At 43.4% G+C, this 18,414-nt stretch overlaps 1 protein-coding gene across 1 annotated transcript in view; it reads right to left on the minus strand.

Annotated features, from left to right (window-relative positions):
- LOC311233621 (uncharacterized protein) overlaps window positions 1–2,967 on the minus strand; it is a gene marked incomplete at its 3' end in the record, with an annotated part of 32,291 nt that extends 29,324 nt beyond the window's left edge. Inside the window, exons 1-2 of the mRNA XM_084320587.1 lie at window positions 2,904–2,967; window positions 606–1,155 (exon numbers count right to left, since the gene is read on the minus strand). Of these exons, the coding sequence (XP_084176713.1) occupies window positions 606–973 (368 nt within the window). The 5' untranslated portion in view covers window positions 974–1,155; window positions 2,904–2,967. The remainder of the gene's footprint in view (window positions 1–605; window positions 1,156–2,903) is intronic.
- Between the last annotated feature and the right edge of the window lie 15,447 nt (window positions 2,968–18,414).

Here is an 18,414-nt window from a genome sequence, read left to right on the forward strand (position 1 = left end):
TCACTTTAAACAAACAACTCACTGCAGCACCCACTTTAGAACACCTAAACACACTTTATATTTATTGGCAAAGAATTTGCACTACAACCCATACCTCATTACACCTTACTGTTAATTGTACCTAAATTGTACCTCATCCCATTTCTGCATTGTACTGTATAGTATATTGTATTGTAACTCAATTACTTTTCTACTCTGCATTGTATATGTATATATTGAACACTTTTGTCTACGTACTTGACTTCTTTTTATACTTACTATACTTATTTTATACTTATCTATTTTTATCTAGCACAATCTCTGGAGCAAAACAGAAAAAAGCATTTTATATAAAAGTATTCTGTACTTCTGTATGACAACTAATAAAGAAACTTGAGGTTTAAGTGTCTTGCTCAAGGACACTTAAGACACGCTGCCCGGGAATCAAACCGGGAACTTTCCAATTGCCAGACGACCGCTCTACCTCCTGAGCCAATGTCGCCTGAGCCACATTACAGTGAAATGCTTGGTTCTGTATGGGGCCCCTAAGATTGTGCTTCACACAGTAAAAAAAAGTTAAAATAATAAAGACCATAAAATAAAGAATACTACAAAATGCTAAATACCTGCTGCGTTTGAGTGGCGGAACATCAGACTTCTTCGCCATCTGTCCCGCTGCATCTCCCAGGCCTGCAGAGCCGGCCCGCTCACCCACGGTCCACTCCGTGTGGTGCCGGACCCCCCCTGCTGCCGCACCAGCGTCGGCGACAACAGTACCGGCAGCGGAGACGGCGTTGTCGTCGTCCTTGACCTCAGCGCAGGCAGCTGCGGGCACCGTGCTGCCACTGCCGTTACCATCAGTGCCACGGAGGGAGGTTCTGTCGACCCGCCGGTACTTCTTGCCATTAGAACCCCCGCCGCGGGTGGAATGGGGAGGGGGGACGCCGCCCACTGCGGGCTCTGCAAGAGGAGGCTCCTGCTCAGTGGTTTTCATCCTTTCCCGGGGAGAGCCCGTCCAGACTGGGCAGATGACTTGGATTCCCCGTTACGTCCCGATTTACACAGGAGTCTGTATTTGAAGAGGAAATGGACCGCCGTGTCCCTAAGGAGGAGACCGTCTTTGAGGACGGGGCCGTAGGTTTCTGATCACCGTCTGATTCTGTATTCTTGGCTCGACTGTGGACAAGAGACGGCGGAAAACAAAAGGTTTTAATATGGAGACAATTACACTTGGTTACATCAACAGTTGATTTATCATCCATATAATAATAATACATTTAATTTGTATTGCACTTTTTGTTCACTAGGATCCCAAAGTGCTACAGGGTTAAAACAGTTCAAAAAATTTAATAATTATTAGACATATAAGCCCACATGACAAAACTTCAAAAAATAAATTTATTTAGTTTGACAGACACACGCTTAAACCCCAAGGGGGGGGGGGGGAATGCCATTGTGGGAAATATAAAGTTCATGGCAGTTTGTTGTTTTATGCATTTAGTATAGCAAATGATGAAATAATTTAGGATTGGAATAAAGATTAAAACTGAGATTTACAATCAAATATTGATACACTCTTGACCATGGCACCCACCTATACCATTATTGATACGCCTAGCCAGATGATACATTACAACAATTACATTACAATTCATCCTAAATATTTAATACCATTTATCCCATAATCTGATGAACTCTTAATTTACTGACCCCTACCTGCCCACTACTGTACATAAACTGCTGTACTGGTTTATGTAGAAGCTGTGTGTTGTGTTCTGTGCCGTTTGTGTTGAGTTTTGTTTTTAACTAACTTAATACAACCACGTTGAAACCAATCTCTACCCACATTCAAAACCGCCCTCAAAGAGCACAGGAGGCTGCAATTCGAAACTGGCCCTGTAAATGTCCAAACCTACCCCCTTCTAATGTACAGTTACTTTCCACCCCCTCGAATGTATATAGTTTATGTTAGGACAGTACTGTATATTTGTATATCTTGTATGTCATAAATGTAACAGTACTGTATATCTGTATGTAGTGTATGTCGTAAATGTCATGATATACTGTATAACTGTATGTCATGTATGTCATTATGAATTGAAAATGGGGGACCCTGATGGAAACAAGACAAACGTATTTCTCAGGTCTGCATCCCCTTAACAATTGTGTGTATTGAGCCGTACTGTATTGTACCCATTCTGCAATCTGTTAAATAAAGTTTTCATTCATTCATCCAACAGATTGCAGAATGGGCACAATACAGTACGGCTCAATACGGGATGCAGACCAGAGAAAGACTTCTTGTTTACATCAGGGTCCCCCATTTTCAATTCATAGTGAGTTAATGACCGACGCTTTGTTACAAATTAGGGACTCGGGTGCTGATAGCCAGAGGCTAGTTGATCAGTATTATTAATCCCACATCCCATGTTTTCGTCTCCCCCCCCCCCCCCCCCTGTGTATGCAGAAGCTTGATTTCTTCTACGATAACTATCCTTGGCCTGGTGGCTTGGCGTCTTCCTGCTCTCTGTATCGATCAGAGTCTCTGTGCACGGAACACACCTAGATCCATTGTTGACTCGATCTCAATTTATCCGGATAATTGTCCACACCACTTGTTTACAAAATAAAATGGAACCATTCGACTCTCGTGTGTAGATCTGAACAGGCTATCCGCGTCGCTCATGCTAAGCTAACTTAGATAGCTTGTTGTTGTGCTAATGATGAATTGAAAATGGGGGAACCTGATGTAAACAAGACGAACGTCTTTCTTTGGTCTGCATCCCCTTAACAATTGTGTGTATTGAGCCGTACTGTATTGTATCCATTCTGCAATCTGTTAATACAGTTTCCAATCAATCGATCGATGTTTCGAATGTAATCACAAGCCTAAACTATTTCCTCGGCAAGTCGCACATTAATACCGTGGTAGATCCTTTTGAGTCAGAAACGGGACTTTGCTGATATACCCTTCAAACAACAACTTTACATGTTGATTCTCATTTAGCATCGCAGCCAAAAAAAACACATCTTATCTTGATGGTCCACGCGGAGACTGGTAATGTGTTGTTCGCAGGTTAGAGAGCCCGAGAGCCGACACCTGAGGAGTAACGGCGCGAAGGAAACTCTGAAAGTTCGAGTAGGGTATATCTGCAGAGCCACAGAGCCCAACGTCTGGGCGGGGCTTTGTGGCGTGGACGCCTCTTCTTTAAAGGCAGCCCAAGAGTCTTTCCGCGTTTCTCTGATTGGCCGCGACGCCCCACGTGACAACGCCGCCGCGCGTCTGACGCGGAGCGGAGCTGCGGAGCTCTGCCGCGGCATTATGTAGCCGTAATCCCCCCTCTTTCAACATTGACTGTTAGCTCAACTCGCTTGCTGCCTTGCTGTGGAACTTGTTGGTGACAAGTTTGAAGCCCTTCAATTTTTTTTCTTTTTTTTTAACGTGCATTCTTTCGCCGGTTAAGTTTAGGCATTGTTTCGGAGTTGGTTAAGGTTAGGGTTAAGTTTAGGCATTGTTTCGGAGTTGGTTAAGGTTAGGGTTAAGTTTAGGCATTGTTTCGGAGTTGGTTAAGGTTAGGGTTAAGTTTAGGCATTGTTTCGGAGTTGGTTATGGTTAGGGTTAAGTTTAGGCATTGTTTCGGAGTTGGTTAAGGTTAGGGTTAAGTTAAGGTTAGGGTTAAGTTTAGGCATTGTTTCGGAGTTGGTTAAGGTTAGAGTTTGTCGCAGAGCATGGCAATAGAATGCAGCCTATTTCCGCACTGCCGCTCTCTTGCGCTGCCGCGGTCACGTGGGGCGTCGCGGCCAATCAGAGAAACACGGAAGAACTCTTGGGCTGCCTTTAAAGAAGACGCGGCGTGGACAAGTATTGTGGCCTGGACGCGTGAACACTTAAGGCAACCAACTTGCACTTCCGCGTTTCTCTGATTGGCCGAGCGCCTTCCGCGTTTCTCTGACTGGCCGAGCGCTAAGCCCCAGGGTGTCTCTACTTTCCGTAGCTCCATTTCTGCAGACCCCTCTCTGATTGGTTGAGCCCATTTCTGCAGACCCCTCTCTGATTGGCCGGGCGTGCGCATGCGCATGAGCCGCGACAAGCTCCTCTAGCCAGGAATAGAAACTCCGTTAAGGTCCAGAGAGAGAGGCTGAAAACCCACAGTTCTTGCCCGACGGATGGGAGCCGAAGCCCGGATCCGAGTTTTCTGATGAATACCCCCAAAACATGGAGGTCGCGAACGCAATTTATACGCATGGAAGTATTGATTACGCCATAACGAATCATTAAAAGAATATACCGTTAACTGGAATATGTTGTGTGTGCCTTTACACATATGTTGGATTATGTAATTGGTTTGTCATTAAAAACCAATAATAATCGCTCGCATCGCCGGCTTCGCTGACCAGAGCTCTCTCAGATTAAAAGTTTTAATTGCAGCCTGGAACATACATGTTTCGGAACCAATGTGTAACTAGACAGTTACAATATAAAATTTATATTAATTAACCCAGTTAATGCCTTAGTTAAGAGAAAGAGTCTGGTGGTCAATGTCACTTCGGATTGCTACGGAAATGTTGTGTCTTACTAATAATAACTAATTCCTTGGTCAATAGAAGTCTCTGTGATACTTTCTGAATATGATTTGGGAACATCAAATGGGCAGGGTTATAATTTACATTTACATTTAGTCATTTAGCTGACGCTTTTATCCAAAGCGACTTACAAGTTCTGTACGACAAGCCATCAGGAAGGGCACAACTCTATCAGCTGAGTAACAATGTTCATCAAAGTGTTGAGTGCTACAGTGTAGGTTAGTTTATTAGGACAAGTGCATGACAGTACGGTTAGTTAGGGTTATAATAGAAGAAAGACAGTGTAAACAATATAATTAACTCTGAATATAATAATGAGGAAAAAGAAACAGGATACACAACAAGGTGCATGAGCAATTATGCCACATCACTGTGGAACGCCCTACCCAAAGCTGTAAAGGAATGTGAATCACTACCCACTTTCAAAAACACTCTCAAAAAACACCTAAGGGAGACTGCAACTCGAAACTGGCCCCTGTAAATGTCCGAACACAATCCCCTCCAATGTACAGTAAATTACCAAGTATGGTCTTGTCAATAATCCAATGTACAGTGTTTGTTTGTACAGGTGTACAGTGTCCCCCACCCACCCCTCCTACCCAACCCCCCCCCCCCCCACTCCTACCCAACCACCCCCCCCCCCCCCCCCCACCCATCCACCTCCAATGTACAGTCCCCCCCCACCCCCACCTACCCAATCCAATGTACAGTTTCTACGTCTAATGTATATACTCTTTTCTTTCTGGACTCTTTTTGTATCACAAACAGTACTGTAATTGCAAATCTGGTATGTCATAAATGTATAGATGTAGCAGTACTGTCTATCGGTATGTCATGTATGTCACATATGTTACGATGAATTGAAAATGGGGGACCCTGATGTAAACAAGACGAAAGTCTTTCTCTGGTCTGCATCCCCTTAACAATTGTATGTATTGAGCTGTACTGTACTGTACCCATTCTGCAATCTGTTAATAAAGTTTTCAATCAATCAATCAATCAATCAATCAATTGAGATGAGGTTATATGTAGAACATGGTACAGTTACAGTAAGTGGGGAGTGCGTCATGGTACAGTTACAGTAAGTGGGGAGTGTAAACACTAAACAGTGATTCAACACTGGGCTGTGTTGAACTTGTCACGTGAAATAACGTTATGTGAATAAACCGCGAAATAACCGCAAAATAACATAACGTTATGTGATATAACGTTACAATGTACAGTTTCTAACAGCTGGCTGTGTTGTGAAATGTGCATAACGTTATGAATAAACCGCGAAGTCACGCGAAATAACGTTATACACGAATCTGGTAGTAAATTTATTTTTATCTTCTTGATATGATAACATTACATCCGCCTTTTACCGCGTGACGAGCTAAACCAATCAGAGAGGGGCTTCGCGCAACCAATCAGAGAGGGGCTTCGCTCAACCAATCAGAGAGGGGCCTGCAGAAATGGGCTCAACCAATCAGAGAGGGGTCTGCAGAAATGGAGCTACGGAAAGTAGAGACGCAGCTCCAGGAGAGAGGAGAGAGGCTGAAAACCCGCCGTTCTTGCCCAACTGATGGGAGCCGAATCCCGGATCAAACATGGAGGTCCCGAACGCATGGAAGTATTGATTGTGCCGTAACGAATCATTAAAAAAAGATACCGTTAACTGGAATATGTTGTGCCTTTACACATATGTTGGATTATGTAATTGGTTTGTCATGACAAACAAATAAAAAAAATCGCGATTTACCCGGTGGCTACAACAACACTGTGAGAATGCGGTGGGGAGGAGACTGTCTATTAGGAGGGGGTGGGGGGTTTGGACATTTACAGTGGCCAGTTTCGAATTGCAGCCTCCCGTAGGTGCTCTTTAAGAGCGGTTTTGAATGTGGGTATGGATTCACATTCCTTTACAGCTTTGGGTAGGGAGTTCCACATTGATGTGGCATAATTGCGAAACGTGTTTAGTCCCTTGAGGGCGAATAGAGTTACGAGGTTTTAGACAACGTTTTGTCTGATTGTTAAAATTAGAATAAATAATAACCACGAATGTAGTGTCACTGGTTGGATTGTTAAAATGAGAATAATAACAGCTAATGTATTGTCACAGGTTGGATTGTTAAAATGAGAATAATAACAGAGCTCTAATGTATTGTCACAGGTTGGATTGTTAAAATGAGAATAATAACAGAGCTCTAATGTATTGTCACAGGTTGGATTGTCAAAATGAGAATAATAAGGGGCTACGTTAGCAATAGCATTAGTGACAGTGAATGAATGAATGAATGAATGAATGAATGAATGAATGAATGAATGAATGAATGAAAACTTTATTTAACAGATTGCAGAATGGGGGCGGCTGGGTGGCGCAGCGGACATTGCGCTCGTCACCAACGCAAGAGACACCGGGTTCGAATCCAGCTGTTGGCGTTGCCTTCGGCTTGGGCCGGCCGTCATACTAACTCAATTGGCAGAGTTAGCGGGTAGGAAGTCGAAGGGTGATAGTCTGGTCGTTGTGAACAGCGACTCCTACAGGTCGGTTGGGGCGCCTGCACACTAGCAAAGTCAGGAAAATGGCGGGGCAGTGTGAGCCTCCTACACGTTACTCCTCGCCAAATGAGAGTCCGCGCTGGCAGGTGAAAAGATGTGACAGGCTGCCTCCACATGTATCGGAGGGGACATGTGATGCAAGGCTTCTATCCTCCCTATGACCGGCCAGTGGGGGGCATATGCGAGCAATGATCAGGACAGGGGAGGGAGAATTGGCACGAGAGGTAAATTGGGATGGGGAGAAAAATCACAGAAAAAAAGGAGGAGAAAAAGTAGATAAAAAAAATCAAAAAAGATTGCAGAATGGGTACAATACAGTACGTGTTAGGGTTTGAAACCGACCTCAAACGCACGGCACAGACAGGTAGTTCAGAGTTAGCCAAATACTAGGGCGTATTTATTTTCAGAGTCAAAAAGGAGTCAAGTAACAATCTTGAAACAAAGGGAGACTGCCTTCAGCTGAGTTATCTGTGGCTCTGCAGATCCTCTTGGTGTTGGAGGTGGGGAAACGGTGTTGACGCCGAAGCGGCTCTGCAGATACTCCCAGCTTCAACTCGAGGTGGAAAGGAGAGAGAGAGAGAGAGATCAATAACAGTCCACATCACACAGAGGCAGTGCGGTTTCCTCCTCCCTTAGCTGAGTCCAGAACAAACAAAACGATATCTTCAGTGTTCTCCACAACACACAATTTAGCTGAGGGTCAGTGCAAAACAAAAACGATAATCTTCAGTGTCTCTTCTAAACACACACCCCAGCTGAGTCCAGTGCAAGCAAAATGATAATCTTCAGTGTCTCCTTTAAAGGGGAACTATTTTACTATTTCTTTCACTATTTGGGCACTTTTACACAATTCCTGTGAGTCTATGGAACACCTCTGTAATATATATATTTTTTTTATTCATTGTTTTGTATTTCTAATCAAGTCCTCAAAAACAGCATTTTTCTACCTCAAGATTTCGAGCTGTTTTGCAGCCGCAGCTGCAGGTGCCACCTAAACCACTGTGTGGCCTGCGCCGTCTGCTGAACATTAACATGCAGCAGTGACTATATGACATCACATATAGGCACATTTTCAAACGACTCAGTTCAGTGAGGGTGAATATTGTGAGAGGAGAATTGGAAGAATGCGCCAATATGAGAATTTTGAGACATAGATCATATTAATATAAGTTCACATAGCTAGGAAACAATGCTAAACACTCAAAAAGGCCATTTATAAGATAGTTCCCCTTTAACACACAACTTAGCTGAGTCAAGTGTAAGCAAAAATAGAACTCTTCAGTGTTCTTCAAAACACACAAAACAGAATAGTCCAAAAAGGGGTTTGGTTCCAACTCACCAAAGCGCAAAGAGTAAAGCGGGTAAACGAGGCGCAGCTCCAAACGGGGGGACAAGGTCTTCACCAGCGGCAATCCACAGATGTCCTGGAGGGAGAGTAGACGAGGCACAGCAACGGGGAACAACAGGCAGAAACAGAAGTATTCAAAACGACCCGACATCGATTGAAGGGAAGTCCCAGTATAAAAAGCCTCTGGGGCGCTAATAAAAAACTATGACAGGTGCGTGCTGAAATTGATACTTGCTCCAAAAGCGTGTGGCGGGGAATGCACCAATCAACACAGTACCTTAAAGGAGCGGAGCGTGTGGCGGGGAATGAACCAATCCTCACAGTACGGCTCAATACACACAATTGTTAAGGGGATGCAGACCAGAGAAAGACGTTTGTCTTGTTTACATCAGGGTCCCCCATTTTCAATTCATAGTGACATTTATGACATACATGACATACAAATATACAGTACTGAGAAAGAGATCATATATATATATATATATATATATATATATATTTTTTTTTTTCTTTTTTTTTTTAACTAATGGTTTGAAAACAACTAATGGTTTTCTTGATAAGGTGCTATTTATTGGGGTAGTTCTGTTTGACACATGCTACTTTGGTGAAAAGCCAGATCAGCTTTGTTGGAAACATACTCTGATCACTTCAAAAATCTGATTTCAGTGAGAATTACACTTCAACTTTAGCCACTCTCTTTCACCAAGTAATATAAAGTGCTATTAAGTTGGGGTATATTTTTTGGCCTAATTGACCACTGAGTGGATCTACTATTTAAGCTGAACAAATTCTGACCAGTCATAACACCTGCTTGTGGGAGGACCAGAGAGTCCTGCCAAAAGTCATATTGGAAGAAAAGCAACTTACATATTTTGGTTAAATCATTATCATTACCCTAACTTTAGCATTGCCATGACATCTGATTTCAGTAAGTGCTACTTGTTGGGGTGGTTCTGTTTGACACATGCTATTTTGGTTAAAAAAACAGATCAGGTTTGCTGGAAACACACTCTGATCACTTCAAAATCAGATTTCAGTGAGAATTACAATTAAACTTTAGCAATTCTCTTTCACCAAGTAATAGAAAGTGCTATCAAGTTGGGGTATATTTCTCACATAATTGACCACATATTTTTAAAGATGATTTATTTTCAATACAACGTTCTAAAGGTGTGACATGTCACTAGTATAAGTAGTATTACCCTAACATAAGCAGTGACTTGACCTCTGACCTCAGTAAGTTCTTCTTGTTGGTAGGTTTGCTGACTTGAGCAGATTTGAAGACTCCAGGGTTAATGTGTCTGTTGAATTTCCCCAAGGGGATCAATAAAGGAATATCTTATCTTATCTTAATAATTACTATTGATGAAACAAACATCAGCACCACCTTGAATAAAGCACCATTTCACTGTTCTATTTCAATAATACATTTTCACTTAGACTGCCAGTAAGCAATCAGAGTCACACATAAACTTTAGCAACTGTCTTTTAGCAGGTTATAGAAAGTGCTATCAAGTTGGGGTATGACTTTTCATTGAATTAAAGCAATATGTTATTAACATATAGAAGTACCCAGGTGGCAACCCTAACCAAAGCATTTCCCAGTTCCCCTGTAGAAAGTACATTTTGTTGGGGTAGCTATTGAAGGGAACTTCTCATCCCCATGTTCTTTTGAAACATCTTTGTCTAAAAAATCAAGTGCTCTCTAAGGCTTTCAATGGCAGTGTTTCGCATAAAGAAGTGTGCTGGACCACTCACAATGAACAGGAATTGATGGTGCTGATGGGCCATTCATCAGGTGACGATACAAATCCTGTCCATTGTGAAGATTCCAGAATATTATGATGTTACAGTTGGGGGGTGGCTGGCTGGGCTGTTTTCACTGAGAATTACACTTCAACTTTAGAAACTCTCTTTCACCAAGTAATAGAAAGTGCTATCAAGTTGGGGTATAATTTTTTGCCAAAAGCCCTATCAGAAGAGAAGCAACTTACATCTTCTGGTTAAGTCATTATCATTACCCTAACTTTAGCATTGACTTTACATCTGATTTCAGTAAGTGCTACTTGTTGGGGTAGTTCTGTTTGTCATGTGCTACTTTGGAGAAAAAACAGATCAGGTTGGCTGGAAACACAGGTAAGGTAAGGTAAAAACACAGCCAGACCATTGTATTAAAATATTGTTCACAAATGTATTTTTTTAGTCTACAGCTGACTTCCTTGCCCTATCAGTTATCAACTGTCTCTATAAAACATGTCTCACGCTTTCAATGGAATGTGAAAAGTGTCCCATAGAGCAATGGAGGCATAGGCAACATTGTGAATACGTTTTGTCAGCAAGAAGCACATTACAGTATGGGAGACCATTCAACGTTTAAAAATGTATGCTGTGGCTAAAATTCAGAGGGAACCCGCAGGCCGTGGAGAAAGCGCTGAAACAAAGAGTCAAGCTGATAGTTGATCAGAGTCAAAGTACAAGTTTATTACAAGTTTACTGCAGTAAAGGGCAGATCAACATTACAGAGAACACAGAGGCCGTCTGTCCAGTGAGACGCTGCAGACGGACCAGAACACAAGACACGTTATACCCTATCTCTTACCCTATCTCTCTCTCTCAAGACACTTTATACCCTATCTCTTACCCTATCTCTCTCTCTCAAGACACTTTATACCCTCTTACCCTATCTCTCTCAAGACACTTTATACCCTATCTCTTACCTTATCTCTCTCTCAAGACACTTTATACCCTACAGAGAGAGAGACAGACACAGGCTACAGAGAGAGACACAGACACAGACTACAGAGAGAGGGACAGACACAGGCTACAGAGAGAGACAGGCTACAGAGAGAGAGGGACAGACACAGGTTACAGAGAGAGAGACAGACACAGACTACAGAGAGAGGGACAGACACAGGCTACAGAGAGAGAGAGACAGGCTACAGAGAGAGAGACAGACACATGCTACAGAGAGAGGGACAGACACAGGCTACAGAGAGAGAGACAGACACATGCTACAGAGAGAGAGAGACAGGCTACAGAGAGAGACAGACACATGCTACAGAGAGAGGGACAGACACAGGTTACAGAGAGAGAGACAGACACATGCTACAGAGAGAGAGAGACAGGCTACAGAGAGAGACAGACACAGACTACAGAGAGAGGGACAGACACAGGCTACAGAGAGAGAGAGAGACAGGCTACAGAGAGAGACAGACACATGCTACAGAGAGAGGGACAGACACAGGCTACAGAGAGAGGGACAGACACAGGCTACAGAGAGAGACAGGCTACAGAGAGAGGGACAGCCACAGGCTACAGAGAGAGAGACAGACACAGGCTACAGAGAGAGGGACAGACACAGGCTACAGAGAGAGAGATAGACACAGGCTACAGAGAGAGACAGGCTACAGAGAGAGAGACAGACACAGGCTACAGAGAGAGAGACAGACACAGGCTACAGAGAGAGAGACAGACACAGGCTACAGAGAGAGACAGACACAGGCTACAGAGAGAGAGACAGACACAGGCTACAGAGAGAGACAGACACAGGCTACAGAGAGAGACAGACACAGGCTACAGAGAGAGAGACAGACACAGGCTACAGAGAGAGACAGACACAGGCTACAGAGAGAGACAGACACAGGCTACAGAGAGAGGGACAGACACAGGCTACAGAGAGAGAGACAGACACATGCTACAGAGAGAGGGACAGACACAGGTTACAGAGAGAGAGACAGACACAGGTTACAGAGAGAGAGACAGACACATGCTACAGAGAGAGAGAGACAGGCTACAGAGAGAGACAGACACAGGCTACAGAGAGAGGGACAGACACAGGCTACAGAGAGAGACAGGCTACAGAGAGAGGGACAGCCACAGGCTACAGAGAGAGAGACAGACACAGGCTACAGAGAGAGGGACAGACACAGGCTACAGAGAGAGAGATAGACACAGGCTACAGAGAGAGACAGGCTACAGAGAGAGAGACAGACACAGGCTACAGAGAGAGAGACAGACACAGGTTACAGAGAGAGAGACAGACACAGGCTACAGAGAGACGGACAGACACAGGCTACAGAGAGAGACAGGCTACAGAGAGAGGGACAGACACAGACTACAGAGAGAGACAGAGACACAGACTACAGAGAGAGGGACAGACACAGGCTACAGAGAGAGACAGGCTACAGAGGGACAGACACAGGCTACAGAGAGAGGGACAGACACAGGCTACAGAGAGAGGGACAGACACATGCTACAGAGAGAGACAGGCTACAGAGAGAGGGACAGACACAGACTACAGAGAGAGACAGACACAGGTTACAGAGAGAGACAGACTACAGAGAGAGAGAGACAGACACAGGCTACAGAGAGAGACAGACTACAGAGAGAGACAGACACAGGCTACAGAGAGAGACAGACACAGGTTACAGAGAGAGACAGACTACAGAGAGAGAGACAGACACAGGCTACAGAGAGAGACAGACACATGCTACAGAGAGAGAGACATACACATGCTACAGAGAGAGACAGACACAGGCTACAGAGAGAGAGAGAGAGACACAGGCTACAGAGAGAGAGAGAGACACATGCTACAGAGAGAGACAGGCTACAGAGAGAGACAGACACATGCTACAGAGAGAGGGACAGACACAGGCTACAGAGAGACAGACACAGGCTACAGAGAGAGACAGACACAGGCTACAGAGAGAGGGACAGACACAGGCTACAGAGAGAGAGACAGACACAGGCTACAGAGAGAGAGAGACAGACACAGGCTACAGAGAGAGATACAGACACAGGCTACAGAGAGAGACAGACACAGGCTACAGAGAGAGGGACAGACACAGGCTACAGAGAGAGAAACAGACACAGGCTACAGAGAGAGACAGACACAGGCTACAGAGAGAGACAGACACAGGCTACAGAGAGAGACAGACACAGGCTACAGAGAGAGACAGACACAGGCTACAGAGAGAGGGACAGACACATGCTACAGAGAGAGAGACAGACACAGGCTACAGAGAGAGAGAGAGACAGGCTACAGAGAGAGAGACAGACACAGGCTACAGAGAGAGAGAGAGAGGCTACAGAGAGAGAGACAGACACAGGCTACAGAGAGAGACAGACACAGGCTACAGAGAGAGAGACACAGGCTACAGAGAGAGAGACAGACACAGGCTACAGAGAGAGAGAGACAGGCTACAGAGAGAGAGACAGACACAGGCTACAGAGAGAGAGACAGACACAGGCTACAGAGAGAGAGACACAGGCTACAGAGAGAGAGAGAGACAGGCTACAGAGAGAGAGAGACAGGCTACAGAGAGAGAGGGACAGACACAGGCTACAGAAAGAGGGACAGACAAACTATTTTTATTTTTTTGCTTATACGAGTTATCCAGTTCATATATCAACTTATACCAACTATCCAGTTCGTTTTTATAGTGTAACGTTACTTGAAGGAGAGAGAGAGAGAGAGAGAGAGAGAGACTGAGACTTGTTACGCGCAACGCTAGTCAGTCTCGGAATTGTCTCTGAGTTGTCTCGGAATGGATTTGGTAGCTTTTTTCTGCATCTCCATAGACTGTTACTCACTAAGACCACCGTTTTAAAGTCTTAGTGAAGATTGATTTATATGAAAACCAACTTATGTATAATTTAGCTAGCTCACCAATGTTACGGTGATTAAAGCAAACTTTAATAAAAAATAATTATTATTATTTTTATTTTTTATTCAGATTTTTTCAGGGGGGGGCGGGGGGTCCCGTTAGCGATGGTAGGGGAAACACTGTGACCAGAATTCAAGGTTGAACCGTTTTAACACTATTTTCCTAAGAAATGTACCTGATTTTAGATTCTGCTTTGGCTTCATGTATTTTTGGTCTTGACTTTTTACCTGGAGCAATATTTTCAACTGAATGTACATGTTTGAGTTTTGAATTCTCACATTTCACATCTCATAGTGATTTAGCTGAGGCTTTTATCCAAAGCGACTTAGATTGTGAACAGCATGTCACCAGGAGGTACATCTGTGGCAGCTAAGGGTCAGTGGCATTGTTCATCAAATAATATCAAGCTATAGTATAGACATAATAGCAAGATGGGTAGTAGATTTAAATTCTTTATTATTTCAGATATTGTTTGAAGGTGTTTCTTGTCAACGGCAGAACATTTTCTAAAAATGATCATTGTTGCACTCAGAAGATGAAGCCTTTCATACAAAGTAGGTTAAAATGTAATACTTCATTTTCATACTTCCAAGTTCCGAGTTAGTTATTTCTAAGACATCAATTCATATACCTTCCCACTTATCTTGACACTTACAATTCATCCATATTATTAGCATCATACATTCTAATGAGAATGTTTCAAAGTTGGGATCAATTCACTTTTTAATTCAAGATGTAGATTTTATTTAAAATATTTTTAAGTTCTGTCATGAAAAAGTTTTACTATCCAACCTAATAAATGTGAATAGATGTTCCATCATCAGAAAGTAAACAATTTGTTGATTTTATTTGATTGAATTTAAAGTGAATTGATTCCGACCAACCCTATGAGGTTTTGATAGTTTCATCAATAGTACAGCCATTACTCGTCAATATACACACAATAATAACAGAATAGTTAATCAGAGAGCGTCTGCCAGAAATGCGGCTAGGTTTAGAAATAACGCGAGAGAGATCATTCCCTGAATCAATCACGTGGTACGGCTGGCGAGCAAGGCCAAACGTCACCACGCACGTCATCAACACGAGCCGCGCTCCACATATTCTTCCTCTGTTTACTCGACACAGGCTTTGGCGCCTCTCTTCACATCACTACAGAACTGTACTGGACCGAGACTTCACATCTGGATCACATCACTACAGAACTGTACTGGACCGAGACTTCACATCTGGATCACATCACTACAGACCTGTACTGGACCGAGACTTCACATCTGGATCAAAACGTCCTTCTTGTGGAAACAGAGACTAGACTGTGGACACGACAACATCTGTGTAAGTACAATTATGTTATTATGTTCACATTGTTTTCCTGTTATTGCTCCTTCCTTGCAGCAGCGGCACTCGAAACGAGCCTTGGACGTTGTACAATCACAGCTTAATTGTAAAAAAAAAAAATCAAATGTTTTACATGTGTAGTACTTTACCATCTCCGTGGTCAACTAACTGCTAGCATCTGCAGCGACGTGATTCTCTTCACAATGAAATATACAAATTTCTCCGGATGAATTGAAAATGGGGGACCCTGATGTAAACAAGACGAAAGTCTTTCTCTGGTCTGCATCCCCTTAACAATTGTGTGTATTGAGCTGTACTGTATTGTACCCATTCTGCAATCTGTTAATAAAGTTTTCAATCAATCAATCAAAACTCCCGAAGTTAGCTCTGATAGCTCTATGTAGCTTTAAATGGATCCATTGTCAACGAATTGCTCTAAACGAATAGACGGGAAACACATACGTAGTCAAACATCTGTGAAAGAAAGCTGCTGTTTGAATGCGAATGACAATTGAAAATACGGATGTATTGTTTAGCCCAAGAGTAGCCTATTGATTGATTGAAAACTTTACAATACTTTACAGTATAAAATACAATTTAAGATTATTTTTTAAAAGTGAATTTACTGTAAATGCAGCAGAGGTTAGCAGAGTTAATGATCTAAAAATAAAATATCTCCTTAAAGCGTTGGTTTTTGGACCTGGTAATTCAAGCTGCCCATTACTGGAACCTCTAGTCTAATGATCATGCACAGTATTACTATAAACAATCTGTTTATGTATAAAAACAGGAGTTTTACTGCTCTGTTTTACTGCTTTTAATGTGTGTGGGGAAATGTTGTACATGTTCTATTAGGCAGTGGTGGCAAGTGTGCTCCTCTATGCCGCTGTCTGCTGGGGGTGGTAATACCACGGCCAGGGATGCCAGGCCGCGGCTGGATAAGCTGGTGAAAAAGGCTGGCTCAGTGGTGGGGAGGAGACTGGACCCACTGGGGACCATGGTGGAGAGCCGCACGCAGAGCAAGCTGCTGGCCATTATGGACAATACCAGCTACCCTCTCCACCACACCCTGGTGGGGCAGAGCAGCAGTCGCAGCGGACGGCTCATCTCCCTGCACTTGAGGACTGAGCGGCACAGGAGGTCCTTTGTCCCCACTGCCATCAGACTGTACAACAGCGTAATATAGTGCAGGGACCTTGACCTCTGACCTGTTCCCCACACACCTGTTTTTACACCGGTTTTTATACACCTGTTTGTACACGCATGCATGTTTTTACACACTTGTTTTATACACCTGCTGTTATCTCATCACGCTCTTATTGATATTGATAGATATGATTTAATTGAATTTTAGCATGTGCTTATTTTTAATTCATGATGCAGACATAACGTGAAACAACTGAATGAGAACTGTCAATGTCTGTATAATGTGTGAGCTGTGAGATACCCTGAATTTCCCCAATGGGATTAATAAAGTATCTATCTATGACCAACTTTTTAATTTTTAATTTTTAATATTTTTTCTCCTTTTTCCGTTTTTCTCCCCTCCCAATGTTAGTCGTTATGCCAATTCCCAATCCCCTTCCTGGTCGTTGCGCACCTACCCCCTACTGTCGGTCTGGGAGGGCGGAGACTATCGCATGCTTCCTCCGACACATGTGTACCCAGCCCACCGCTTCTTTTCACCTGGCAGCGCGGACTCTCACTGAGAGAGTGTAACGTGTGGAAGGTCACACTACCTCTCTTAGATCCTTCCCTCGCTGTGCAGGCGCCCCGACCGAAATGTAGGAGTCGCTGTCCATAACGACCCAGACCCACCCACCGGCTTCCCACCCTCTAACACTGCCAATTGTGTTAGTATGACGGCCGGCCAAGCCGGAAGCAACGCTGACAGCTGGATTCGATACCAGTGTCTCTTGCGTTGGTGACGAGCGCCTTGTCCGCTGCGCCACCCAGCCGCCCTTAGACAACCTATTTTCAACGTTAAGCCAAGATGTCATAGCTTCTCAAATTTAAGGTCTGCGCTGCTCTGTGTCTAATATGAAATTACTATTGCGCGTTGACACGCCCACTACGCAAAACTATTACTCGCACACTGTGCTCCTAAATTATTTTTCCGGTTCGCACAAATTAATTTTTAGGGGCAAATGCGAGTGAAATGGTCGCACTGTAGAGCCCTGACCGGGCACAGGCCTCATCCTTATGTGATCTCCAACATTCAGCTCTGGAAGGTCTCTGGCAGCCGTGTTGTTTCCACCGCAGCTTCTCTGCTACTCCGTCCACCACCCGTGGTAGAAGCAGGCTGTCCGTGACCGGCAGTGAAGTCTTGAGCCTGCGTGCCATTGAATGAATGAATGAATGAATGAATGAAAACTTTATTTAACAGATTGCAGAATGGGTACAATACAGTACGGCTCAATACACACAATTGTTAAGGGGATGCAGACCTGAAAAAGACGTTTGTCTTGTTTCCATCAGGGTCCCCCATTTTCAATTCATATAGACATTTATGACATACACAACATACATGACATTTATGTAGAGCCATATGGAATCCGCGATCACGGAATCGCGGACGGAATCGCGGAATTGAGCAATAAAAATGGAATCCACTATAAAAAAAAATTAAATTTTTTTTTTTCTTTTTAACTTTTTTTTTTTTTATGTTGTGGGACTTGTACAGCACTTTGTTCAACTTTGTCAGTGCTGTAAAGTTTAAACCTTTTAAAATCTTAGACAAACAAAACACTTTGCTTTCATGAAATATTGTAAGCCGTCATTTGAGGCTTTATAAAAGCAGCACAATGAACACAAATCTGTCAGTGCCGAGTCCGACCTCATCTTAAATAACAAACGGCATTGCTTGTTGTAGTTAACAAAGAGAGGCAGAGTTGATTTTGCAAAAATATATATACATTTTTTTTTTTTTTAAATAATCAAATTTTATTTTCATATTCG

This window comes from Notolepis coatsorum (assembly GCF_963971535.1).
Source record: "Notolepis coatsorum genome assembly, chromosome: 8".
In the NCBI taxonomy this organism is placed as follows: Eukaryota; Metazoa; Chordata; class Actinopteri; order Aulopiformes; family Paralepididae; genus Notolepis; species Notolepis coatsorum.